General features: G+C 53.0%; 1 protein-coding gene across 7 annotated transcripts in view; it reads left to right on the top strand.

Moving 5' to 3' along the window:
• The first annotated feature begins 783 nt into the window (after positions 1-783).
• NF2 (NF2, moesin-ezrin-radixin like (MERLIN) tumor suppressor) overlaps positions 784-26,592 on the top strand; it is a 46,174-nt gene continuing 20,365 nt past the window's right edge. For 5 of the 7 annotated variants that reach the window (XM_061465760.1, XM_061465755.1, XM_061465754.1 and 2 more), the window contains exons 1-10: positions 784-954; positions 11,939-12,064; positions 13,071-13,193; positions 15,562-15,645; positions 20,197-20,265; positions 20,405-20,487; positions 21,133-21,208; positions 21,918-22,052; positions 23,924-23,998; positions 25,622-25,735. In XM_061465760.1, coding sequence (XP_061321744.1) covers positions 841-954; positions 11,939-12,064; positions 13,071-13,193; positions 15,562-15,645; positions 20,197-20,265; positions 20,405-20,487; positions 21,133-21,208; positions 21,918-22,052; positions 23,924-23,998; positions 25,622-25,735 — 999 coding nt within the window. In that variant the 5' untranslated portion in view covers positions 784-840. Of the gene's footprint in view, positions 955-11,359; positions 11,471-11,938; positions 12,065-13,070; positions 13,194-15,561; positions 15,646-20,196; positions 20,266-20,404; positions 20,488-21,132; positions 21,209-21,917; positions 22,053-23,923; positions 23,999-25,621; positions 25,736-26,592 lie in introns of those variants that run through there. The other 2 variants (XM_061465758.1, XM_061465759.1) reach the window with 2 other exon arrangements.

Raw genomic sequence — 26,592 nt, 5'->3', positions numbered from 1 at the left:
CGTTGTCCCGGACCCCGTCCCAGACCTTTCCCGCTGTCCCGGTGCCTTTGCTTCTGCTCCAGTCTCGGTCCCAGTCCCTCCTCGTTGTCCCGGTTCCACTCCCGTTCCGCTCTCCCAGTCCCGCTGTCTTGGTCCCTGCGTCCCGCTTCCAGTCCCGCCCCTCTTCCCGGTTCTCATACCGATCCCGTCCTTCTGTACCAGTCCCCGTCCCGTTATCTCAGTCTCAGTGCCCTTGTCCGGATTCCATTCCCAGCCCTGTCCCGTTATCCCGGTCCCTCCCCGCTATCCCGGTGCCGCTGTCCCTGCTCCAATCCCGGTCCCAGCCCCATTTCAAGCCCCGTTGCTCCGGTCCCGCCCCCTGTCCCCGCCTTCCCGAGCCCCCTCCCGGTGCCCGGAGCGGGACCAGGGGCGCTGCGGCAGAGCCGGGACCCGGGGAGGGACCGGGACCCCCGGGGGGGGAGGGGGGGGGGGCAGCTCCCCCTGTGCTCCCCGCCTCACCGGGACCCCCCCGCCCCGCGCTGCAGGGTCCTAGCGCCCATCTCCACCCCACCGCACGCATGCGCCACCGGCCAGTGCGAGGCGTGCAGTCTGCCTCTCCTGCCACAAGAGGGCGCCGCTTCCCCACCCTCTCATTTGAGCGACATCCACTTTCCCCAACCACAGCCGCGTCCCTCCCATCACTCGCTTTTCTATTGGATAAACGCCATGGCGAGGCGGGACCAAAGCGGCGAGAGACCAATAGGGTTGCGGCGAGGGCGGGGTCGGGGCGGTGCTGCCGGGTCGGCGGGGAGGAGGGCCGGGCGCCGCCATGGCGCTGCCGCCGCGCTGAGGTACCCCGCCATGGCCGGGGCCATCGCGTCCCGCATGAGCTTCAGCTCGCTCAAGAGGAAGCAGCCCAAGACGTTCACCGTGCGCATCGCCACCATGGACGCCGAGATGGAGTTCAGCTGCGAGGTGACGGGGCGGGACGGGGCTCCCGGTGAGGGGAGGGGGGGTCACTGGGGTGGGCCGCGACCCTCCTGCCGCCTCCCGTGGGCCGGCAGCGGGGCCAAGCCCGGGTGTGCGCTCGGGCCGCTGGTGGGAGCGGGGGCTGCGGCCTGGGGCCTGCGGGACCGGGTGTTGGGCTGGGGGTCTGGCTTGGAAGTGGGGTTTGTCCCGGTTGGAGCCGAGGGTTATCCCGGTTATAGCCCGGGTTTGTCCTGGTTATAACTCAGGTTTATCCTGGTTATAACTCAGGTTTATCCCAGCTATAACTGAGGTCTATCCTGATTATAACTCAGGTTTATCCCGGCTATAACTGAGGTTTATCCCGGTTATAACTCGGGTTTATCCCAGTTATAACTCGGGTCTATCCCGGTTATAACTGGGGATTATCCTGGCTATAACTGGGGTTTATCCCGGCTATAACTGAGGTTTATCCCGGTTATAACTGAGGTTTATCCCGGTTATAACTGAGGTCTATCCCGGCTATAACTGAGGTTTATCCCGGTTATAACTGAGGTCTGTCCCGGCTATAACTCAGGTCTATCCCGGTTATAACTGAGGTTTATCCCGGTTATAACTGAGGTTTATCCCGGTTATAACTGAGGTTTATCCCGGTTATAACTGAGGTTTATCCCGGTTATAACGGGTCTATCCCGGTTATAACTGAGGTCTATCCCAGTTATAACTCGGGTCTATCCCAGTTATAACTCAGGTTTATCCCGGTTATAACTCAGGTTTATCCCGGTTATAACTGGGGTCTATCCCAGTTATAACTCAGGTTTATCCCGGTTATAACTCAGGTTTATCCCGGTTATAACTGGGGTCTATCCCGGTTATAACTCAGGTTTATCCTGGTTACAACCCATGGTTATCCCACTGTCACAGCTGAAGTCACCCCGTGTGCGTTACTGGCTGTCCCAAGGAGCCCGAGGCTCGCAGTGTCCTGCTTGGCCAGGCTTAAATCCAAGGGGATCCACTCCAGGCGCTCCACAAACACACAGGAAGGAGTTTTCCACCTTCTCGGCAGTTCCCAGCTCTAGCCCGAGGGCAGGGGGGGTCGGGGGTCGTGTCCTGGTGTGGGGTTTTCCCTTGGTTGTCGCTGTGTTCTCAGCGCCTCTGGAAGGATGGGACCGTGCAGAGGCACCTCCACGCAGTTTAACTCCATTTAATAGCTCCTATTCCAGGAGCCTGACCCCAGTCGTGGTGGAATTCCCGTGTGTGTGAGCAGGGCTGGCTGTCACTGCGGGTTTCCTTGCTCTGTTGTCAGCTCTGAAGAGCTTTCTGCCGTCCTTAGGGATTAAGGGTTTAGTTTGGGCAGTGGCTGTGCCCATTACGCTGCCAGGAGGGTTTGAGTGGCCTGGCTCTGGGCTTGCATGGTTGTTCCAAGTGTGCCAGTGATAATGTGTGATGAAAAGTCAGTCCTTACGTGTTTCCTTAAGGATGTGGCCACTTGTTTCATGCTGGGATCAGGGATAAGGCAGTGCTCTCAGGTGGGATTTGACCACCCAACTCATGCCTCTTTTGATGACTCCTTGGGGAGGTTCCTGCCCCAAAAGCTTCACTGCTGCAGGTGGGCTTCGCCAGCCCTTTGGGAGCTCCTGAGCTGTGGGTATGGTCCTGTTGGAGCTGGTGCCTGAGGGATGTGGCCTCCTGGCACTGGGGATTCAGGTGGTGCCCTTCACAGGGGAAGTCGTTGGGATGCAGATGGGGCTGGTGCAGGCTGCATGCAGGTGAGGTGTGTGTTTAACTCCAGTGGTATTCAAGCAGCCCAGCTCCCTGGCCAGGCCTCTGTCCTCATCTTTGTCCCACAGGGCTCTGAGGAAAGCTCTTGGCTTGCTGAGTCTGCAGCAACACGCCAAACCCAAGGCTTGAGGTTGGATCAGTCACTGGGGCTCAGGTGAGGGAGGAGATGGGATGGGACAGTGGCCCAGGGAAGGGCTTGCTGTGGTCCTCACCATGGTGAGACCTGGAGCCAGGAGCAGAGCTTGTGCCCGTGGTGGGCTTGGCTGTCCCACCTGAAAGTCCAAGAGGAGGGGGACCATGCTCCTCCTGAAGGGATCCAGCCCCTATCCCAAGGTTTGCAGGGTGAGGTGGGAGTGGAGCAAGCAGTGTGGTGAGCCCAGGCATGGTGTGGTGGGTCCTTTGGGATGGGAAGGAGAATTCCTGACCCAGCTGGAGGCTGGGGAGGGGGAACCCATCAGAACATTAGTGGCAGGAGGTGCAGCGGGAGTCTTGTGTGTGATCTCTGGGGGTTCTTGAGATGTGTTTTGTGAGCTGTCAATGGTACCTCATGGTGACAGGGATGGAGATCTCATTGGCAGCTTGCTCCTGGGGGCATTCTGCTCCCTGCCAAGCCAGGCAGGGGGAATCGCTGCTACCTCTTGGCTTTTTGTGCTTGTCCCCTGCCACCTGAGGAGCTCAGTGATTCCACTGTGAGTCTGTAGTCTCAGGGTTGTGCCTCTGGTTGGGTTTTGTTGTGTACCTGGTGCTGGAGCCTGCTCCCTGCTTTGGGCTTCAAAGCCCATGGTAAAGAGCAGACAGGGGAAGGGAGCAGGAATGGTTTTGCTGCTTGATCCAAGCTGACACCTCAGCTTCATCCCAGGCTGCCCAGCAGCCGTGGGGGAAGCTGTGAGGTGGGTGTCCAGAGCAGGATGGGGCAGTTGGAAGTTGCTGCTCCCTGCTACATCCTCCACATGCCATGGTGCAGGTCCTGGGGAAGCAGAGGCTGCAGCTGAGGCAGAGCAGGCTGATTTCTGTCACCCTAGCACGTGCTCTGTCCTGTCTGCTTTCAAAGGTCCCTGTCCCCCCTCTGCCCCATCACAAAGCCTCTGCTCATCTCCATGCGCTGCCTCTGCACTCACAGCCTTGCTTGAGCATTTATCATACTGCTTCCATCCTCTTTTCCTTCTCCAAAAGCTGGTGAGTGGTCCAGGGGGTGTGGGGCCACTCTGGGGTTGCTGACACTGTGTGTGCTGATTGTCAGTGTAGCTCAAACCAGTGGCTTCCTGGACAGGTATTGATCACACTGCTGGTAGATACAGGTGAGCAATCAAAGCTTCTCTGTGTGGGGTTAATATAACTGCTCTTTGTTTTACCCTTTAAACTCCATTGCAGAGCTCTGGAGTGTTCTGGGCTGTCACCGCTTAGAACTGCCACTTCCACCATGCAGGACAGAGGCGACATCCCCACCTCGAGGCAGGGACAGCAGAGGCCTGAGCCCACAAGGGGTGAACACGGGCTGTGAGACCTGGTGCTTGAGGCTGGGCTGAAGGTGACTTGGTGCAAACTGAGCCCCAGCTCTTGTTCCTCTTCTCCTGACCCCACCCACACCTCCATCGCTGCAGGGATGCTCCTTATTCTTCCTGTATTAATTCTTCAGCCTTCCCTGTGCAAATGCCCAGCTGTGTATTTGGAGATTAAACCTGCTTTGCATCTGTTTGCTCTGCAAATAATGGCTCTAAATTGAGGCTAAATCTAAAATAATTCATAGAAATGAAATTTTAATCTCGCTAAGGCAGCGATGGAGCTCAATAATCACAGTTGGGCTTTCACTTTAACCACTTGTAATTTGTTTGGGGAAATCACAAAGTGAGTGTCTTCCTTTCTGTTACCTCCAGCGCAGCTGCTTGAGCCTCACACCTCATTAATTGAGAGCCTCTTGAGGAAGGAGAGGCATTTGCATAGCTCTTAAATCCCAGGGTTAAACCAGTCCCTGGCTGCTTCACCTTCCCAAGGTCATGTCATGCCTGGTGGTCTCCTCTGCCAGTGTCACCCCAATGGAGCAGCTTGCTGATGGTGACCCTGAACCAGATGGAGGTGGTTGGTGTGGCGGAGTGAGGTGGTTTCGTTGGTGCCTCTCGACATGAGAGGTTGGTTATGTGTTATCTCTAGCATAACATCTTGAGCCCACCTCTTCCAAGGCACCGTCCGTCCTGTGCCTCCCATGGGGTGGTGTTGGCTGGGGTCAGGTTGGTCTCACACGTACTGATGTGCAGGGTTTTTTGCTCCTAGAGCCAAGTTCCCTGGCTGATAGGAGAACAGAGCAGTCTTCCCTTTGGTCTTGCACATGTCTTTGCCCATTTCTTCCTCTTGCAGCAGTCAGTCGGGTGGTTGGCACTGTTTCTGAGCCACAGCACCTTTCCTGAAAGCCTTAACCTGCCAGAGAGGAGACTGAGATGAGCTCTTAGGCAGAAGCTCTTCCCTGTGAGGGTGCTGAGGTGCTGGCACAGGGTGCCCAGAGAAGCTGTGGCTGCCCCATCCCTGGCAGTGTTCAAGGCCAGGTTGGACACAGGGGCTTGGAGCAAGCTGCTCTAGTGGAAGGTGTCCTTGCCCGTGGCAGGGGTTGGAGCTGGAGGAGCTTTAAGGTCTCTTCCAACCCAAACCAAGCTGGGATTCTGAAGGGTATGTGTTTGATTTAACCCTTTCCATCATGCCCGTGTGTGAAAGTGGGCCTGAAGCCTCTGCAGGGATGGGCACTCACTGAGGTGCAGTTGGCTGCATCACATCCACAGTCCTTTGACAGCAGCAGCTTCTGTGGGTCTTACATGAAAACTGGATGGAAAAGCTTTACAGCCAACCTTCAGTGCTGCAGCAGCAAGGAGATGCAGGTTTGGAGTGATGTATTTGCTGGTCAGAACGCGCATCCTGTTACTGCTTCAGTGCTTAAGCTGTTCCCCTCTGTCCAGAGGCTGGAAGGGATCTTCTTAGCCCAGTGCCCCACTCAGTGCAGGGCTGGGAAGATAAGGTTGGTTGTAAAGCTTCTCTGTTCACTTGTGAGTAGGCAAGACCCCATCTGAGCAGCATGTGGCCAAGCTTTAGTCTCTCATCAGATGCAGGTTGTTGTGTAGCTGAGCTGCTAAAGCTCATCCTCTGAACCAGGAGCAAGCCAGGATTTGGTGCGGAAAATCTGTGCCCAAATACGTTTCTGAGTAAGAGCTGGTGCAGTAAATGGGGGTTGAGTTTTGAGCTCTATCCAGTCACTGCAGCACAGTAAAAAGGCAAGAGAAAAGAAGCAGGGAGCAGAGTGCCCTCAGCTTCCTCTGTGTTGCAGGATACTTGGAAAGGGGTTGTATAAGGATCCATCCATCCCTGGTTACACGTTTAGCAGCAGTGTGGTCGTGCTGGTAGGGGCAGTGAGCTCTGGGGCTGCTGGGCTGCTGTAAGTTAAGTGGAAAAGAGGAATCCATGGGCAGTAGGAGCTGCTTTGAGAAGCTGAGAGGAAATAAAGGCCCTCAGCTACAGAATGACCTCCAGGAAGTTGTTGGGTACCAGCGGTCAGGTCAGTGCTCTGGTTCCTGCCCTGATCCTGGGGGTCTGTGCTGTCTGGTTGCTGCTGGTCTCTTGCTACAGGAGATGTGGCAGGTGAGAGCTCTTGTCTCATCTTGGGGTCTTGGAGGGGTTTATGCCCCCTAAGAACTCACAGCAGTGTCGCTTGGGAATGAGTTTGTCAGCACTGTCTTGCTTGGTACAGCTCAGCTCTGCACAAGTCACACAGGGCTGTGTATGAACACGGATTCTCTGTGGCTCCCCTCTGCTTCCCCTGCATCCGCAACACTCCCTGTATCCCACTGCAGCTCCTTCTAAGCTGGTTATGACCCCCCATGTTCCCCAGTTCCCTTCGAAGATGGTCCAAAACCCACTGTCAGTCCTCAGTCTGCTTAGTCCAGGGGAGGTGTGTTCATGTGAAGGGGAAGGAGACAGGCATTCGGGACAGAAAATCTTCCTCTCTTGCTGCGCAGACTCTGGTTTTGACACTGTTTAATACCTCTTTTTAGTTATTTTTATTTTCTATGCACAGGCAATTTCTTTCAAGTGGTGGTTTTTGAAATGAGAAGTGCTTGAACAAAGAAACAGCCCTGCAAATAATCTACTGGAAGCTGGGAGGCAGCACTCTGATAGCAAATGAGCCTGGAGCCACTCTGCTCTGGAGCCAGGCTGAGAGAGCTGGGCTTTTTCAGCATGGAGAAGAGAAGGCTCCTGAAGGGGAGACCTGAGAGCAGCTCCAGTGCCTGAAGGGGCTGCAGGAAAGCTGGAGAGGGGCTTGGGACAAGGGATGTAGGGACAGGAAAAGGGAGAATGGCTTTAACCTGCCAGAGGGGAGACTGAGATGAGCTCTGAGGCAGAAGCTCTTCCCTGTGAGGGTGCTGAGGCGCTGGCACAGGGTGCCCAGAGAAGCTGTGGCTGCCCCATCCCTGGCAGTGTTCAAGGCCAGGTCGGACACAGGGGCTTGGAGCAAGCTGCTCTAGTGGAAGGGGTCCCTGCCCGTGGCAGGGGTTGGAACTGGAGGAGCTTTAAGGTCCCTTCAACCCAAACCAAGCTGGGATTCTATGAAAATCAAACAGCCCATGGGACTGGCAGCATACATGGCTTCACCTTGCTTCATTCAGAGTTAAACTTGCCCTTGCCCAAGGGGCTCAGGGCACTGTCTCCTTAAAGTCTGGCTTGGCTTTCCCTGGGGCAAGCTGTGTGTTTTCAGAGTCATCAGCATGCCAAGGAGCATCAGAGCAGGCCAGGCTTGTGCTGGAATGCCCCGTGTCCATCGGGTTTGGCTTGGGATTGCTCCTGTGCATGTCCTGGGATGGGGAGAAGGTGCTGTAATGCAGACCGTGTGGCAGCAGCACCATGGCATTACCTTGGCACAGGAATCCAGAGCTCCCTGTGTGAGCAAAACCCTTCTCTGAGCCTCTTGGGGGTCCTTCTCCTGTGTTCAGGTCCTGACACAACTTGGAGCGAGGGGAGGCTTTGGGACGTCACTGGTTGTTGTCCCCTCCACCTCTCCCACTCCTCAGTGCTGGCTGGCCATTGCCACAGCAGCTTCTTGTCCCTGTGCCCTGCTCTGGCTCTGCCTTGGGCAGACACCACGCAGTGTGCTTGGCTGCACCATCTGCCTCCTCACGCCTGGGTGCGTTTTTGGCCTCCTCAGTGGTTAACAGAAATAGGTTTTAATTAAAAGCTCATTATGGAGATGTCGTGTAGCATTAGTAAATAAAAATAACTTTTACAGCCCTGTCTTGTGGCAGGGAAGGTGTTTGACATCACTTTGTGTTGGAAAAAACCCAGAATAGTGCATATTTGATTCCCTGTTTGCTCCAAATGGGCTTTAAATCCAGATAAATGGTTGTCTGTGGCACTCCTGTTATCATTCACGTCCAGCAGGTGAAATAAATGTGGTCTGCAGTCTAAGTTACCTCCATTTCAGCTGTAAACCGTTGTTGGTGGGTGGTTTGGTCATCTCCTGCTGGGATGAGGAGTAGATACAGCCTCTCCATGCCTTGTTTCCCAGGGGTTAGTGGAGTTCAGCACCCTGCTTCTCCCTTCTGCCATCTTCCAGTGGAAAGGTCTCCCATCCTCTCATTGCTTCTGAAAAGCAAGGACATCACGCATGGAGCCTGAACGCATCTGCCCGGGGCTTGGTGCCCTTTTCTGCCTGGTCTTTGAGGCTGTCACATCACCACAGCAGGGGCCTGGCTCCCTCCTCACCTCCCAACACACAGCTAACACTGGGCAAAGTGATCCCCTGAGGTGAAAAGCCATTTTCTGCCTTCCTGAAGGGTAAATTGGTGCAATAAAATGTTCTATAGGTGTTACCCTTTCATCAAGGTCACACATCAGCCCAGTGCTGTGCCTCCTGCGGGGTGCCTGCACTGAGGAGGGGTATGGGGGGACTGGTGTGAAGGGTTTTCTCTGGGCTGAGCTGCTGAATGCTGCCTTAACGTCCTCCAGTCACTTGTAGGTGCCCTTCTTCCCCAGCCTGACCCTGCCTGAAGCTCCAGTGGTGTGTGGTTGTGACAGCAAGGAGGTGAGATCTCTGCTGCCCCAGGGAGAGCCAGGTTCTGCCCAATGCAGTTTGGCCACCTCCCTGTTGTCTGAGGAGAGCTTCTCACGTGAGGAACCAGAATCTTAACTGCCAAAAAAAGCCCTTTTACCCCCCACTTTCCACCTGGATGGAAGCCAAGCATCAGCCTCTGCCACTGGGTTTGGGAGTCGCTTCCCTCCCTGCTCAGCTCTTTCCATGCAGGATGCTTGCACCCTCTGGCACCCAGTTCTTGCACTGCTTGGCCTCCCTCCTCGTCACCCACACGGGGGGGATCCCGTAACCCCTGTGCTTGTTCCCTGGTTGCTTTATTGACTCGCTGGCTCGGGAGCACTTGTGAAACCTGACAGAAAGGTTGTGCACTGAAATAAATTGTCCCGTTGCCTGCTGCTTGGAAATGACTCTTGGTGCGGCTTAATAAATAATGCAAACCCTGTTAAGAGATGCCAAATGCGATGTCTCCCCTGGAGAAAATGATGATGCCAATAACCCGGGCTGGAATGGCTCCGTTCGAGCCACTGGCTGCTGAGTTTTCAGTGTTTAGTGCTGTTTACTTAAACCGCTCTGCTGATAAATCCCGAGCGCTCCCTTCTTAGTAGAGCACATAAATTCCTGCTCTGCAGAGAAACAGCCTTGCAGTGCTCCCTCTGTTTGTAAAGCAGCTCTCCACGTATTCCTCCAGCATCTCACCGGGTAGATCTGACACCCTGTGCTGTGGCTGTGCTCATGGGAGAGCCCAGAGCTACGGTGGAGGGTGCTGAAGTGATGCCTCCCGCTCCGGGTTCAGGTGGTTATGGTTTCAGTGGCAGGCTGAGCTCTGTGGCAGCCACTGTGGCACACAACTGAGAGGGTTCTCTGCTCTGAACCTCTGCGCTTTGCTGTCAGGGGCTGGTAGTGCCTTGCAAAACCATCTTTGTGCTTCAGGTGTCACTTCAGAGCAAGGAATGCTGTTACGGGCTGAGGACAGGATGAGGAGCTGCTCCGCCGTCCTGGCTGTCCCCCAGCCCCTTGCCAGCAGCTCTCTTCATCCCCTCCTGCCTCGGGGTGCCGGTTCTGGCTTTTACAAGCAGGAAATGTGGCAGTTAATGACACGAAGCCCATCAAGTGAGGGTGAGGAGGGCCGAGCTGCTGCCTGCCCTGCCCGCGGAGCAGTTGGAGTTGAGCTGTCAAAGCCTGCCGCTTGAATGCAGATCGTTATTTTAAGTACCGAGGTGTGGAATGAAATGTATGTTGGAGCAAATGTGGCTGCTGTTCCATTTATATCTTTAATGAAGGTAATTCAGCACACTCGGGGAGGATGTCTGTGCCACGTTATGGTCGGGAGACTTCAGCACGGTGCAGGCAGGAATGTTAAACACGTTATTCCTGCCACACGCACGTGTGAGGTGATAGAGCAGCGGTGTAAAACCCAGCTGCAGGAGCAATGCCTTCGGCTGCTCCCACCACCAAACTAAAACTGGAAGGGGAACACACAAAGCTCTTGCTTTAATGCTCTGAAACTGCTTGCGTTTGGGGAGGAAAGCTTTGGGTTGTGCCTGTTGCTGCAGTGGGGTGAGTAGGAATGAGGTTTGGGTAGCTGTGTGGAGCTCTGCGGCCGGTGGGGATCCCAGATGGAGGATGTATGTGTTCACAACACGGATCCCATAGGATGCAGAGCAGTGTCCAGGGAGGAGATACACGCAGGAGCCTGTCCTGGGACAGGTTTGGTGCAGGGCTGTGTGTGTGCAGGCACCGATGGCTCCCCTCAAGCTGAAATGTCTTTGCAGAAGGAGAAGATAAAAAGCTGGGGAGGGTTTATGCAGAGCAGTTTAATTCTAGTCGAGAAGCAGCCCTTTGATGGCAGCTCAGTTTGATGTGCCAGCAGAAACAAAAGAGCTCTTTAAATGTGTCTTGTTCTGTTTTGTCTCAGCTCCCAAATTAACCTCCCTCTTCACATAATAGCCAGGGAAAGATGTTCTGCATCTGAGCCCTCCTGTGCCGAGCTGGTGGCCAGCAGAGGCCAGGGAAATGTGTGGAATTAGGGGCTCATAATCACAGCACCACAAAACTTGCTCCTGCTGCTTTTGACCTCGAGGTGTTGCCAGTGCTTGATGTGAATGGCAGAGAGGCTGTGGCAAGCCTCTGGGGTGGTGGGTTTGTGCTGTTCCAGGTGCATTGTGTGCCCTGGGAAGGGGTACAATAAAGCCATCCTCATTGAATCCAAGCAGCAGCATGTAACAGGCTGGTCCTGGGTGGCTGTACCCATGAGGTGGCAGTGGGGGACAGCAGGAGCCAGCCCTGCACTGCCTCAGCATTAATATTGATGCTGTCCAGGTGGCACCAAGATTGAGGTGCAGGGACAAGAGGATGTGCCCAGATCCTTTTGCCCTGGGGCTTTAGAGTGATGGCCATATGGCTCGGCCCAGCAATTGTTTCCACCGTGCAGATGGAAGACCAAAGTGGTTTTGGCACATTCGATTCATCTGGTTTATGTCCCTCTTCACCTTCCTGCCTCCCAACACCTCCTGCAAACTTCAGCAGCAGCAGAGATGCAGGCACAGGACTGCTCGGAGGACACTGAGCTGCTCTTGTCACCTCCGTTTCCAGCAGCAAATGCAGTTTGACTCTATCGAAACATGCTCTGAGAGAACCTCTGCTGACACTGGAGATCGTGAGCGTTTCCTGGGGCTATGGGTACAGGTGTTGAAGCCAAAGTGGGTTTTGTTTCTTGCTGGAAACAGTGTGGGGCTCAAAAGGAACTGAAAGGACCCCTCAGGTCCCTCTGTTGAGTGCTGGTGGGTTGCCAGAGGAAACAGAGGCTTTGCAGGGGTGTTTCTGGGAGGGGGAAATCGCATCTCAGTTTCCTGCTGAGCTGGTGATCTGCAGGTGGGATCAGATGGAGGGATGTCAAGGCCAGGTTGGAGCAAGCTGCTCTAGTGGAAGGTGTCCCTGCCCGTGGCAGGGGTTGGCACTGCATGAGCTTTAAGGTCCCTTCAACCCAAACCAGGCTTCTTTACTTCATTAGGATGCTTTCTTATCTGTACTAGATGCCTTCTCCACACTCAGAGACCTTGTGAGGGGAAAGAAGAGTGGATTTGGATGATGGAAGTGATGTTCTAAAATCCATCCTTCTAACTCTGCTTCCTGTTTGCTTTCCTGCAGGTGAAGTGGAAAGGGAAGGACCTGTTTGATCTGGTGTGCAGGACACTTGGGCTCCGGGAAACCTGGTTCTTTGGGCTTCAGTACACTATCAAGGATACGGTGGCTTGGCTTAAAATGGACAAGAAGGTTGGAACCAAATTTCCCTTGGGAAGTTGTGTGGGATGACACGGGAGGATGTACCTTCCTCTTTGAGTGCCTGAGGTTGTGTTCTCTTTGGTATTGAAGTGAACTGGGTGAAGTGTATTGAAATCTCATCCCTGTGTCAGTCAGACTGGGAAGAGCTGCCAGGGATACCCCAGCCCACCTCCTTAGGAGCTGTGAAGCCTCAGACCATTCACACAGAATCCCCTTGAGGCATTTTGGGATACATCCCTGCTAGGATGCTGGACCTGAGGGTGCCTGTAACATGCATGAAGCCTGAAAGTCTCTTCTGTGCCCCTGAATAACAAAACCATTAGGGGAAAAGTGAAGCTGCCTCTTGGCTTCTGCTGCTGAGATGTTCACAGAGTTAGGGAGGAGGGAAAAGGAGGTAGAGATAGGGGAGAAAATGCTTCCCACATACACAAGCCTCCTGATTGCTGTGGGGTGGGTTAGGAGGCAATAGTGGTGAGTCTGTTCCAGAGGATGTGATGCTAAAAGCATCCGTAATTGAGGCCATGAGGGAGGTCTGGGTGTCTTGTGAGTCATGGCAAGGCTTTGAACTGACATGAATCCAAACCAGACAGTGCCAATGCAAGAGAAAAGTCGTGAGGAGCAGCACTGCAATAAATACAAGAGGAGGCAGTGCAGGGAAGCAAGGAGGAGGTCGGGTGGTGGCGTGGCAGGATACGGCATCGCCCGGTGCTGCTGGATAGAGCCCACGTGTGCAGAGCAGTGGGGATCAGCCTTGGCTGTCTCATTTCACATGCTCTTTGTTTGTGCTGCTGTTGTTTCCTTGCATCCTTAGAAGTGTCAGAAACGTTGGGGTTCTTTTTTTAGCTGTGGTTTCTGAACTATTTAGGTTGGTTTCTCTAGATGTAAAGTGTTTGACAAAAGTTATGCTGATCTCAACAGAAGGGAGCTGTGTCTGGGCTCCAAGAGACAGTGCTGAAGAAGCTGGGAAGAGTAACTGAATGGCTGTCGTATCCCACAGGTTCTGGATCATGATGTTCCAACAGAGGAGCCCGTCACCTTTCACTTCCTGGCCAAATTTTATCCTGAGAATGCAGAGGAGGAGCTGGTCCAGGAAATCACACAACACTTGTTCTTCCTGCAGGTAGGAGCCCTCTCAGGACACTGTTGTCTAACCCAAGGGTGAAGGAGCCAGGGTAAGCAGAAGTGCAAGAAGGTTTGGCACAGGGTGCCCAGAGAAGCTGTGGATGCCCCGTCCCTGGCAGTGTTCAAGGCCAGGTTGGACACAGGGGCTTGGAGCAAGCTGCTCCAGTGGAAGGGGTCCCTGCCCGTGGCAGGGGTTGGAGCTGGAGGAGCTTTAAGGTCCCTTCCAACCCAAACCAGTCTACGATTCCATGATTTTAAGGCCTCAGGTTCAGAAGCTTGCTCAGCAGAGTGTTCATCCTTATCATTGTGTTCCCATCTCTCCAAGGGGAGTGTCTTCAACATCAGAACCTTCTTAAAACAGGCCAAAGATGGTTTGTCTGCCTGAAGCAGACTTGCAGACCTCCTAAAGCAGCTCTCAGGAATGAGCAGGTGATTGGTAATGGTAGTGTGTGGTAGCTGGGGGAAATGGACCTGTCAGCATGGGCTGGAGTGACACACACAGCCTTGGAGTCCACCTCTCCCCAGGGGGTGGTGATGGCTCTGCTGAGGGGTGGTGATTGCCTTTATATGAGAGCATCCTTCTGTGAAGCAGGGGGATTTCATCCTCCAGAGCAGAACGCAGGCAGCCTGTGTCCTGCTCAGGCTGTACAGCAAGGTTCACCTTGCTGCAGAACAGCCTTCAAAGAGCTGGAGCAGGAGGAAATCCCAGAAGCTCTGTTGGAGACTGATGGCAAAGGCAGAGGAGAAGAGGAAACCAACAGGTCCCACCTGCCCCTGTAACTCCTGCCCTTATGTTAAGCATTTGGAAAGTGGTGAACCCATCTTCAGGCTTTTGTCTTTATTCAGAGCACACTATAGACCTTTGTGGTGAGAAACCAGCTCAGGTGATGCTGTTGCAGCAGTGCTGCGTGGCTGGTAACAAAGAGCTGCTCTCACAGGAGCTCTCTTTCAGACAAGATTGATGTCAGAAGCTGTGTCATGAAATCCCAGCCTGCTGGCTTTGGGTTGGGAGGGACCTGAAAGCTCCTCCTGCTCCAACCCCTGGCACGGGCAGGGACCCCTTCCACTAGAGCAGCTTGCTCCAAGCCCCTGTGTCCAACCTGGCCTTGAACACTGCCAGGGATGGGGCAGCCACAGCTTCTCTAGGCACCCTGTGCCAGCGCCTCAGCTGGATTTGGATGCTCAGGAAATACCCCTGTATTCAGTGTGCCCTGGCTGCCTGTCACAGTGAGCTCACCAGCTCGTGCTGCTCCTCGCTCTTCCAAAGTTCATCTTTGTTCTGAAGAGCTGAAGGCCTTCCAAATGCAGAGCGTTGCTGTTGATTCCCAGGGTGTCTTTCATGCACTGGTGTCTCTCTGGCGCCGTTTTAAAGCGTCTGCTTTGCCACGGGCTTTATCCTTGATGAGGAAAAACGTTGCTGGCATCTTTGAAAGGGAAAATCAGAGGAAAAGCAGTTAAAGCTGTGTGTTACAAATGCAGACTGTGGCTTTGCTACTTGGCTTTCCGATGGGGCTCCTGTAACACGTGTGGGAAATGGAAGCACACATCAGCTTGCATACTCTCCTGGTTTTATCTTACTGCAGGAGAATATCCTCTGTGCTTGTGTCGTAACCAGAGCTGAGGACTCAGCATGTTACAAATTCAGATTGATGTTGCTGCATCTCTGTGACAATCCGTTTAAGTCTCTCAGGAAATGGAATGTTGGGTTTTTTTCCTGCCTTTATTCAGGAAAATAAAGTGTGCAAACCCCAAAACTATCAAACATGACAAGTTGAATTATTTAATATGCAGAAGCCAGGAAAGGTAAAGCTGTGGCTGCTGGGAGCTGCACGTGTGCTCCTCTGGGAGGCTCTGCAGGGCTTTGCCTGCTCTAAAAGCACTGCCTCTGGGATTGGGGAGAATTAGCCTCCAGCACAGGTGAGCACTGACTCATAATGAGGCCTGAATATCCCAGAGCAAAACCTTTGTGTGCTCAGAGGCTTACTGCAAACTTCTGTTTGGTTTAGTGCTGTGGATAATGTCCCATCAGTCCATAGCTTCTGCCTTAGGAGGTTTTAGCTCCGTGTTTACACACCAGACCTTCTCCCCGCCTCTTGCCTTTAGCAGGGGGCTCCAGGTTCTGTCATTTTCCACAGATAAATTAAGCTCTTCTCACAAACCTCTCTGAAAAAGGGGGCCTTTGAAAGGCTGAGCCTTCCCTTCCCAGCCACCGGATACTTCCTGGCCTGAGCTGTGACGGGTGTTAGAAACAGTGTTAACCGTGTGCTTGACAGCTCGAGATAAAGCAAACTGCACCCATCTGCTGTGCCAGTCATGCTTTGCACTGCTCCACTGAATGCGTGTGCTGTGTCCCTTGCTGCGTGCAGGTGAAGAAGCAGATTTTGGATGAGAAGATCTACTGTCCTCCTGAAGCCTCTGTCCTGCTGGCCTCATACGCTGTCCAAGCCAAGGTAAGCACAGGGGGATGCTCCAGGGGCCTGCTGGCTTTGGGTTGGGAGGGACCTGAAAGCTCCTCCAGCTCCAATCCCTGCCATGGGCAGGGACCCCTTCCACTAGAGCAGCTTGCTCCAAGCCCCTGTGTCCAACCTGGCCTTGAACACTGCCAGGGATGGGGCAGCACAGCTAGTGATGGGTTGATGTTGCTCCTTTACTGCTGTATCCAAAGGCAAACCAGCTGTGGGACTTAGGGTTTGCTGCCCCCCCAGAATACTTGTCATCATGAGAACCACTTTAGTTTGAGTCTGCATCTCTGCCACATGATGTTATTGCAGTGTTAAAGGGCTCTTCCTGGCTTTTCCCTTGACCTTGGGTTTGATCTTGGCCGTTTGGCCTTGCTAGGCAGAGGAAGACATCAGCGGTCACCAAATTCCCCTCATTCCTCTGCTGTGGAGTCTGTGTTTTGCTGAGGATTTATTTAGGAGAACATGGATTTCCTGTCTGGAGCAGGCAGCCTTGGACAGCTTGCAGCAGCCCACAGCAGAGGGAGCTGCCCGAGGTTGAGAAGTCGAAACGTTCTAGCAGGACGGGAAGGAATTTATCCTGTGTATGCACAGCATGTCCTGCTGCTCAATTAACAACTCCTGCAGCTGATCTTCAGTTGGTGTGTGTAGAGATGATGTCTTTGGGAAAGGAGTGGGTCTGATCGCAGCCCAGCGATGGTACTGCTGTAGCCTCCTGTTGCAGGCAGTCCTAACTCTGGACTGGGATGCAGGGAGGTGTTTTGGCTCACAGGACCTCAGGCTGGTGGCCGGGCCCTATCCCTGTCCTTGAGGAGCAGCAGTTTGAGAGGAGCAGGGTGGCTCTGGTCTGTGAGACCCCTTTAGCTGACAGTGCAGGACAGGGGGTTTGGCTCTGCTGCCTGAAGAGAGGGCCTGGTCCAGGCTGCTTGTAACCAGGGGTTGTCCTCAGTGTTCCCCCATGGCTTTTTCTGCATCACAGAACCATTGGGGTTGGAAGGGACCTCTGGAGGTCATCCAGGTCCAGCCCCTTGCCAAGGCAGGGCCACCCAGAGCAGGTCACACATGGAATCACATAGGTTCTGGGGTCCTGGGATGGTGGGTTTGGGATGTCTTCAGAGAGGAAGATGCCACCAACCCCTCTGCAGCCTGTGCCAGTGCTCTACCACCTCAGCTGAAAGTTGCTCTTGCTCATGTTGAGGTGAAACTGCTTTAGTTTATGGCCATTGCTCCTCATCCTGTTGCTGTCATTGCCATATAATGGGCCTCACAGCCCATCAGCTGTGTACAGGCTGCAGCCCTGGGTGATGTGCACTGATATTCTTTGGTGATGAATGTTTGAATTTACTAGGAAAAGGTTTTCTCCTCGTTGTCAGAATATTGATGGAGCCGTGTTTTGTTGGAGAGACCCATCAGGGGAAGGACAAGTTGCTTTTCCAAACGCTGCTGTTTGAGTCCAGCATTCATCACTTATTAGAGTGCCTGAGCACACACTTGCCTTTTCCTCTGTTGACCTGCTGAGCTGAGGATACGGAGGGGATGACATTCCCTGTTGCAGGAATGAATAAACCATTGAGTAGATATCGAGCGCTGTTAACTCTTGGCTGTGACAGCTTCTGCTCGTGTGGCTGGGAAGAGGCTGTGATGTGGTTCAGGGCTGTTGTACCAGCCCCTTTCCCTTCTCCCAGCTCAGCTGCTGCCCTTGGGGCTCAGTAGCACACTTGACGTGCTCAACACTTGGCTGCAGTCAGAGCAGTTCTTTTAACCTTGATTCTGCACAGAGATTGTGATGCCCTTTCTGTTCTCTGCTAATGTGCTTTCATGTCAGCATCAGACAGCACTTTTCCTTGCTGCTCCTGCAGACTAGCCAGGCTCCAGGCGGGGTTTCCCCTCCTTCTTGTCCTTTTTCAGGCAAGGAGGAAGCTGAAAGCACATCTTCAGTGTAGAATTGGGGAGAAAGATGTTGCAGGTCATCTCCTTCCCAGTTCAATAGGATAAATGTGTCCTTCCTGGTCAAGAGAGTGGCCACTGAGCACAGTAATTTCACTAACAACGTGCTGATCTGCATGATTAGGGCCATAACAGCCTGACATAGAGGTGTGTGTGCATCTGATAACAGCCACTTGAATGACAGCCAGCTTGGGTTGGGCTGTTGCTGCACTCCTAACTGCAATAACAAAGGGAGCACGGGGGTCATTACAATAAGCCCTTATTTATTTCTGTGTTAGGGGGCTCATTTGGGGAATTACTGTGTTTCCCTCTAGCCCTGGTTCAAACCAGCCACGCTGCTTTCAGGTGGTGGATATGGTTCAGGTTTTAAATAGCCTGGGGTCTACTGAGACATGCACCCAGCAGAACATGGGGATGTCCAGGGGTGCTTCTGTTTCTTGCCCCTTAAATGCAGATCCCTGCTTGCTGCAGCCCCCTCAGCACTTCACATCCTGTAGCACTGTAAAGGGCTCTTCTTTGCTTGCATTTTAGTTCATTTTCCTCCCAGACAAGCAATACTTGGTGTCAATAGCTTGAAGCTGAACATGCCAGTGTTTATCCAGGACAATAAGCCAAGGGTATGAATGAGGTAAAGGCACTTTCCATGGGTATCCGTGAATATTAATCGTTGTTCTATTAACAGGAGCTGCAATTCCAGGACAGTTTTGAAGTGCTGATTTAACTGAAAAGGTCTTTAGAAGTATGTTTGCCAAATCATTTCCGCCAACATATACTGCAATACTTAGAGCTGTTTGTTGATGTTTGACTTGTGGATAATCAATGTTCTCATCCAGGCTCCTCAGTACAAATATTCCTTTGGGACACAGCAATGTTTTTCACCACGTGCAAATCACATAATCCATACTTAGTCTTGGATCTCTCTGGTAGATCACAACCCAATATAATCACATTAATCCTCTTTGCTGTTCTTTTCATCACCTACAAGTGATTTATTTCCTGCCTCTCCAAGGGTGTTGGAGTTGTTTTGTTTGCCAGCACTACGTTGTTACGGCTCTTCCCTTTTGATGTGGGTTCAAGGGGTGTGTACCTGCAGCATGCTGGTCTCTGAGGACCTCCAAGCATCTGTGGAGACCTTGGAAAACAGCTGAAATCCATGGTGGTTTTGTTCTGTTAATTGAAGTCTGAGTCAGTGTTGATTGTTGCATGCTTCCTTTGCATCTGCACTGGCTGCAGATCAACATCTGCCTCTTTAATCCCTGCTTCTCATCTCTGAAACAAGGGTGTCTGTGGAGATGTTTGATGCTGAGCTCTGGTTTCAGTGTACGACGTGCTGGTTCTGGTGTTAAAAGGAGGCTGGTATGGAGCTGCCTGACCTAGGACATGACCACCACATGCGTCTTGGTCTTGGTTTGAAAGATTGTCACCATTTGGTACTTCTTGAGCTGAGGTTCTTCAGGAAAGCAGTGACTTGAGCACACATCACCGTGCCTTGTGTAACTGGGGAGCGTTACTGCAGAACCCTGCTTGCAGGTGAATGGAAATCACAGCGTTCCATGGACGTGCCTCACATCCACCGTCCTCCTGAACTTGCTGGCTTATTCGAGGTGTGTGTTTCTGGTGCTTTCCTGCTCTTTGAGGCTGTCCAGGAGGTAAATCCATTCTCCCAGGCACAGCAGGAGCGCTTGGCTGTTCACTCTGTAGCATGTTTGTTTCTCAGTCACTTCATATGCTCAGAAAGATGCAAATCTGAACAAATAGCCCTGATTTCTGGCTGCCCTTCACAAATCCCAATTGGGGTCCGTGCCGCAGTCGAGCAACAGACCCTCTGGCAGAAAAATTGGCACCTTAAAGAAGTCTATCCAAGTCCTGTGTGTTCTGTCTTCCAGGAGGGTGGTGAGCAGCAGCAGAAAAACTGCCTCACCTCAACCACTGGCATCAGACAGTCTTTGGGGACAGGGTCTTTGTCTGTATCTTGACTCCCTGTCTCTATACCAGGATGACAGCAAGGATCCCTCTCCTACAGAGTCTTTCCCTGTATTGGAGGAAGTGTTTCCTGGGCATGGTAACCAGAGTGGAATAGAACTGTTGGAAAGGACTTACAGCAATCATCTGGTGCAAGTGGAGGATGTAGGATAGATGGTGGACACAGGCTTGGTAGAGTCGGTGGAAATCCAGTGCTGCTCAGGGCTTTACTTCAGTGTTAGTCTGTTCCTGTCCTGGAGGATGCATGTTTTGGGAAGGAATGGCTTTATGGTTGGATTCAATGGTCTTAAAGGTCTCCAACCTAAATGATTCTGTGATTCTATGATGGTGGACACTGGCTGGAGGGTGGACATCAGCCAATGGTGGGCAGTTTGTTGTGCTTCCACCTCTGCTGCATGAGGGGGATGTCAGTTCCTATCAGCAATCAAATAACAAAGCGAATCTGGTTATTAAACCCATCGAGCAGCCTCTGCTCTCTGCTGCAGGAGGGTGTGAGGTGTGGGGTGGAAGTGCTGTTTGCTGCCTGCCCACGGGGTGGATGTGTGGGGTGAAGCGTGTTCCTTGCCCGTGGTGTTAAGGTGGGGTGAGCACAATGTCTGTGCTTCTTTGCAGTACGGCGATTACGATCCCAACGTGCACAAGAGAGGCTTCCTGGCACAAGAGGAGCTGCTCCCAAAGCGGGTAAGGAGCTTGGCTGAGAGGAGTGGTGGCTTTCCAAGGCCTCTGCACAGAGGGTCTATGTGGGGCTGTCTCAGGGTGCCTGGGGCTCGGGTGTTGCTGGCTCAGTGTGACCTGGTCTCTGTCTCCCCACGTGTCTCAGGTGATAAACCTGTACCAGATGACTCCGGAGATGTGGGAGGAGAGGATAACAGCCTGGTATGCAGAGCACCGGGGCAGAGCGAGGTGAGTGTGTGCTGCAGTGCTGCCTCAGGGTCAGTCCCATCAGGACCACAGGGTTTGGGGAGCTTGGGCAGGTGATGGATGAGCTCTGCTGGCAGCAGGGTTAATCCCAGCGCACCTCTGCAGCACACTCACGAAGGGCAAAGGGCTTTCTTTGCTGTCCTCAGGTCAGTGACAGGGTCCTGATGCTGTGCTGGGCCACCTGCAGAGGGCAGGGAGGTGAGCAGCCTGCTGCCTGGGGTCAGGGTGATTTGGGAGCCCGGAAAAGAAGTGGGGATGTGTTCTGATGAAGTGTTATTGCTGCCTCAGGTGGAAAACTGCTCCTTGTCAGGTGGATAAGCCTGAAGTCAGATGGATCCTCCCAGCCAAGGACTTCCTAATTATGCCCAAGGGATTGGGAGACAGACAAAGCAAAGCTTGAAGTGCTGCATCTTTCAAGGCCTTGGCAGCCATTAAGATGCTGGCAAGCTGCAGAGTGGGATTTGCTGTTGGACTTTATTGATCTTGCCAGCAAAGACAGGATTGACCTGTGTGATAGACACAGTCCAGGTTTTAAAGCTTGTGAGTGCTTAGGCTTAGAAGGAGCAGTCGTGCCTCTCTCCCTGATCCTGCTGAACACTGTAACGCTGACCTTTCTTTGCCTGACAGAGATGAAGCTGAAATGGAGTATTTGAAGATAGCTCAGGACTTGGAGATGTATGGAGTGAACTATTTTGCTATTAGGGTGAGTGCACGCTGTGGGACGTGTCTGCTTGCTGGTGTAGCTCTTGTGTTCATCTTTTGTGTTGCTGTGGGATTTGGAGCTTTGAAGAGCCAGCAGACCTGGGAGACGTTGTTGCAGTGGTGCTACATGGCTGGAGGTGAAGAGCTGCTCCCACAGGAGCTCTTCTTCAGACAAGATCAGTGTCAGAAGCTGTGTCATGGAATCCCAGCCTGGTTTGGGTTGCAAGGACCTTAAAGTTCCGATCCTGTTCCGACCCCTGCCACGGGCAGGGGACACCTTCCACTAGAGCAGCTTGCTCCAAGCCCCTGTGTCCAACCTGGCCTTGAACACTGCCAGGGATGGGGCAGCCACAGCTTCTCTGGGCACCCTGTGCCAGCACCTCAGCACCCTCACAGGGAAGAGCTTCTGCCTAAGAGCTCAGCTCAGTCTTCCCTCTGGCAGGTTAAAGCCATTCCCCTTGGCCTGTCCCTACAGGCTCCTGTCCAAAGCCTCTCTTCAGCTTTCCTGTCGACCCCTTTAGGTATGGGAAGACCGTTACAAGCTCTTCCTGGAACCTTTTTCCAGGTCCTTCTGATGCTTCCAGAAGCTATTCAGATGCACAGTGCTGGTGGGTTGCTGCTCAGGGCTGGGTGATGAAGCTAGCAATGGGTCATGTCAACCCTCCCTAGTGGAATTAAAGGGGTTTCTGCTTTTTTCTTTCCTCCTGCAGAACAAAAAGGGCACCGAGCTGCTCCTTGGAGTGGATGCCTTGGGTCTTCACATTTATGACCCAGACAACAGGTTGACCCCTAAAATCTCCTTCCCATGGAACGAGATCCGCAATATCTCATACAGCGATAAAGAGGTAAGGCCAGAGCTCAGAAGCTGAGCTCTCTGCTTTACTCTGTATATTCCAGTGTACCCACTATGTATTCCAGTGTCTATATACTGTTTTATGAAATAGCGAGGTGTTTTCCTGGTGAGAAGAGCTCTTGTCATCTCATTACATCACCGGGGTTTTCAGGCTGCCAGGCTTGGCATGACAGCTGGAATCTTTTTAGGAAGTTGGGTAGTTTAAGCCTGCTGTTGGGGTAGATACTTATTAAATCCAGAGCATAAATATGAGTCTTCTGAGTCGTTGGCCACCAAACCCAGTTGGGAACGGCAATGGACTTGGCAGTGGAGGGTGAGCTGATGGGCTCGGTTTTCAGTCTGAGACAGCAGCTCAAGGGAAGGAGCTGCCTCGTGGCGAGGAAGAAAATGAGTTTCTTAATTAGAAATGGTTTTCTAAGCTAATGCTGATATTGATCAGGGTGGAAGCTGAAGGTTCCTCATATTTATTGCACGTCTTGTGCAGTTCTGTGCGCAGTGAGGCCGTGCTGGAGTTCTTGTCTAAGAATGAAGAGCTTCCCAGCTCTGCAGGACAGCCCCACGCTTGGTGACTTCCAAGGGCTTTCCTGCCTGTGACAGACGAGTGCAGCAGCAGCTGCCTGCTCAGTGATTGCCTCAGGAGCCTCCCTAACCAGCTCCTGACACAAGCCTGTAACAGAGCTTTCTCCTGGGAGAAGGGACTGTTACCTTCCATCAGGTCACTGATCTGTGTAATGAAGTGACCACGAGTAGAGCTGACATGGTAGTAAACAGGCTCAACAGCTGGCTATGACAGCTCCATCAGCCACAGAGGGCTTTGATCCAGCCCAAGCAAGACTGGCTCTTTACCTGGAGCTGCAGTTCCTCTCCTGGCTGTTGCTTTCCAGGCCTGGTAGGGCTGTGCTGGAGCCTCAGTCCAGGGACGTGCACTCACATCTGCCTGTGTGTAAGTCTAAAGGTTGGCTCTTAAACTGATGAAACAAAGCCCTGCCAGGGCCAGCTCTGCCCAGCCCTGGTCAGGCAGTGCCATGGCTTGACAAACAGGCCTGCTTTAATGGACACAGACTGCTCGAGTGCTGTCTCAGCTGGGTGGTTTTGCAGTGTGTGGCAGAGTGATGGAATACAAGCGTGCTGCTAAGGAATGCTGTGCTGTGAGCACTCCAGCTCTTCAAGTGCCCTTTTAGCTAGTGCAGAGTTACCTGTCTATGCAGGGGTTGGGTTGCTGGAGTCTGGTCATGCCACCTGTGTCCTGCTCTCCAAGCCATGGCTGGAGCTGTTTGGTTGGTACCTAGAGTGTGAATACAGAGAGAGACGATACTGGAGTTCAGAGTGACAGGGCTTGTGACAGGGCTGACTGCCAGAGACCAAAACCCTCCTGGGCAGCCCTTGTGAGTGGAGGTGTCACTGGGCAGGGCAGTAGCTCCTGTTGCTGTGTTCCTCATGCAACCTCCTACCCACCATCAGGCACCTGAGCTGGTTCTTCCTCCCTTCCTCCAGAAGCATCAGGAGTTCCTGCTGTAGTTTCTCTGTTCTCTGGAGCAGCAGGAGAGCAGCATCCTGCCTCCGGAGGTGCTAGGCTGCCTCTGCCCTCTGCAAGTTGCTGTGTTGCAGCCTGTGGGTAGACAGCACTCTCATTGCTTCTGTGGCCTCACGTTTGTCTGAGCAGAGGGACAGTTGTCTCCTTGCTTGCTTTTGATACTGATTCTCTTGCTTGGCTAAAAGCCACAGGGACAGCTCTCAGCCTTGTTTGTCTGACACTGCTGACCTCCTCCGAGCCAAAGCTTTCAGTAAGACATTTATAGCTGTGTCTTTATTAAATGCACTGCTCTCTGATAACTCTCTCCCTCTTTATTTTTCCCTTTTCAGTTTACCATTAAGCCATTGGACAAAAAGATTGATGTTTTTAAATTCAATTCATCAAAGCTGCGTGTGAATAAGCTGGTAAGTCTCCAGACGGAGTCATTTTTATGGGCTGCAGCAGTAGTTTCTGCAGGCAGTACGAGGCAGTGTTCTTTTGGGGCTTTCCTTGGAGCAGGCAGAGGCAGTGTGCTGGCCTGCCTGGGCTTTAGGTGTCATTTGGTAGCAGTTACTACTGAGAGGCTCGAGAAGAGGAAGGGGCAGCTCAAGTCAAGCTTGTTCACAGAACATCTTTCCCCCCTCTCCTGTTTTCCCTTGCTGAGCCCTTGGGTTGACCTGCACGGTGGAAGCACTCAGTGAGTAAAACCTTCTTGTCACCTCATCCTGTGGAGCCAGGCTGAGAGAGCTGGGCTGGGTCAGCCTGGAGAAGAGAAGGCTCCTGAAGGGGAGACCTTAGAGCAGCTCCAGTGCCTGAAGGGGCTGCAGGAAAGCTGGAGAGGGGCTTGGGACAAGGGATGTAGGGACAGGCCAAGGGGAATGGCTTTAACCTGCCAGAGGGGAGACTGAGCTGAGCTCTGAGGCAGAAGCTCTTCCCTGTGAGGGTGCTGAGGCGCTGGCACAGGGTGCCCAGAGAAGCTGTGGCTGCCCCATCCCTGGCAGTGTTCAAGGCCAGGCTGGACACAGGGGCTTGGAGCAAGCTGCTCTAGTGGAAGGGGTCCCTGCCCATGGTAGGGGGTTGAGCTTTAAGGTCCCTTCCAACCCAAACCAGGCTGGGATTCTGTGATCTTTTTTTCCAGATCCCCTTTCTTCTGCAGACCTTTCCCATTCTGCCCTATGATGTAGATCTCCCTGTTCTGGGACCATTGCCAGGCACAGTCCTGGCTTTTGCTAGGCTGGTCCCCTCTGAGGACACTCTCCTTGTACAAGGATGGGGGGGGCTATGTTGAGCATCCGTGTTAGAGACCAGCTTTAGCCAGTGTTGTGAATTTGGTATCTGGAGGAGCTTTGATCCAGGTCCTGTAGTAGTTGTGCACCGTCGCTAAGTTGCATGAGGGTCCTTTGCTGTCCTGGTGGAGCCTGTCCTGTACTTCCCATGCCTTAGGGAAGTGGGGCTTCCTGACATAACCACATCCACTGCACCACGTTCATAGTGCTGAAGCTCCTGTGACTCCAGAGAAGCCATTTGTGACCTGTGAAGTGAAACAGCAGATGGGCTTGTGAATCAGTGCTTTAGAAAGGAATCCCAGTTTAGAACCTGCTGTTCTTGCTGAGAAGAGCTTTCACTCTCTTGTGTACCCATCCTTTTGCTAACCCTCCTCTAGTATTGCCACCTCCTGTGTCCTCCTTGAGTACCAGAGGAACCCATGGTGGTCCTCAAACCCTTCAGCAAAAGTATCTGGGGATGTTCAAGGAGGTTTTTTATAAAATGGAATGGAAAAGGTTTTTCTTCCTCTTTTTTTGTTTCTTTTTTTAGTCTCAGTGCTTGACACATGCACTTGAGAGAAGGCACAAGTTGATCTTGAGCCTAAAGAAAGGGGGGCAGTGAGGACCAGGGAGCTATGGTAGGGTTTGGGATAGTGGGTGGAGGTGCTTACAAGCACCAGACCCAAGCAGCTGTAGTGGCTCTGTGTGTCAGGAATACAAACCACCTCCTGGTCGTCATGTGTACAGCTCTTTCTCTCCGCTCTTCACCCTCGACTGGAATAGATTCTTCAGCTGTGCATTGGAAACCACGACCTCTTCATGAGGAGGAGGAAGGCAGACTCGTTGGAGGTCCAGCAGATGAAAGCACAGGCCAGGGAGGAGAAAGCCAGGAAGCAGGTGAGAGACATCTCCTGTAACCAAACCGTGAGCTGAAATCAGAGCTGCAAATGAACTCGGGAGGGAGCAGTCTCCAGAATGGCATCAAGCACTAGGAGCAGCTTTGAGGGAAGGGCCTGTGAACATCTTGTTAATAGACTGCTCCCGGCTCGCCAGCCATGCCCAGCTTGGCTCTGCAGGCCAATGGCAGCCCGCATCCAGCCCCTATACTGGAGCACAAAACTGGGATGATGGGAGGGAAGAGCTGCTCCGGGTGTCCTGCAGGTGTGTGCACATCTTCCCCGCCTTGCTTTACCCCTGGGCTCCGTGGCTGCCAAGCTGCCGTGTGAGGGGGTATTTGCTTGTAGGGAAAGCAGAGGCTGTGAGGGGGAGCAGTGCTTTGCTGAGGTTCTTTGCCTCCTTGTCTAATTGCCTGCTGATGGAATGCGCGCCGGGGCTGGGGCATGCAGCTTGCATGCTAATCTGCTGCTGGCCCCCTTTAGCTGCCGCAGGTCAGCCCAGGCAGTGAGAACGCCTCTTTGGAGGCACCAGCGTGGAGGCAATGAACATACATCAGCAAATTGGATTGTCTGAATCATTGTTTTCTGCTCGTAGACCTTTTCTACTCCCTGAAACCTGCACAGCTAATCTGAGTGCTGGTGCTTGGAATATAAATGGCCCTTTTGCAATCAAACCACTATATTGCAGCAGGAGAAACCGGAGCAGCCACTTGTACCCAGGAGGGCCTGATGCTCAAGGGACTGTTAAGTTAATGGGTTTGAGCATGGCCGCAGAGGTGGCTGCATGGTGCTGAGCTTGGCCTTGAGGTGCTGGGCTGACCTGGAGATGTGGCGTGGCTTGTCCCACAGGCACCTCCT

This window comes from Pezoporus flaviventris, unplaced genomic scaffold (assembly GCF_033815535.1).
Source record: "Pezoporus flaviventris isolate CSIRO_AGI_PZ_B2104156 unplaced genomic scaffold, CSIRO_AGI_Pfla_v1 ptg000041l, whole genome shotgun sequence".
In the NCBI taxonomy this organism is placed as follows: domain Eukaryota; kingdom Metazoa; phylum Chordata; class Aves; order Psittaciformes; family Psittacidae; genus Pezoporus; species Pezoporus flaviventris.
The sequence above is the reverse complement of the archived record's forward strand: the minus strand, read 5'-3'. Positions and strand labels throughout refer to the sequence as shown.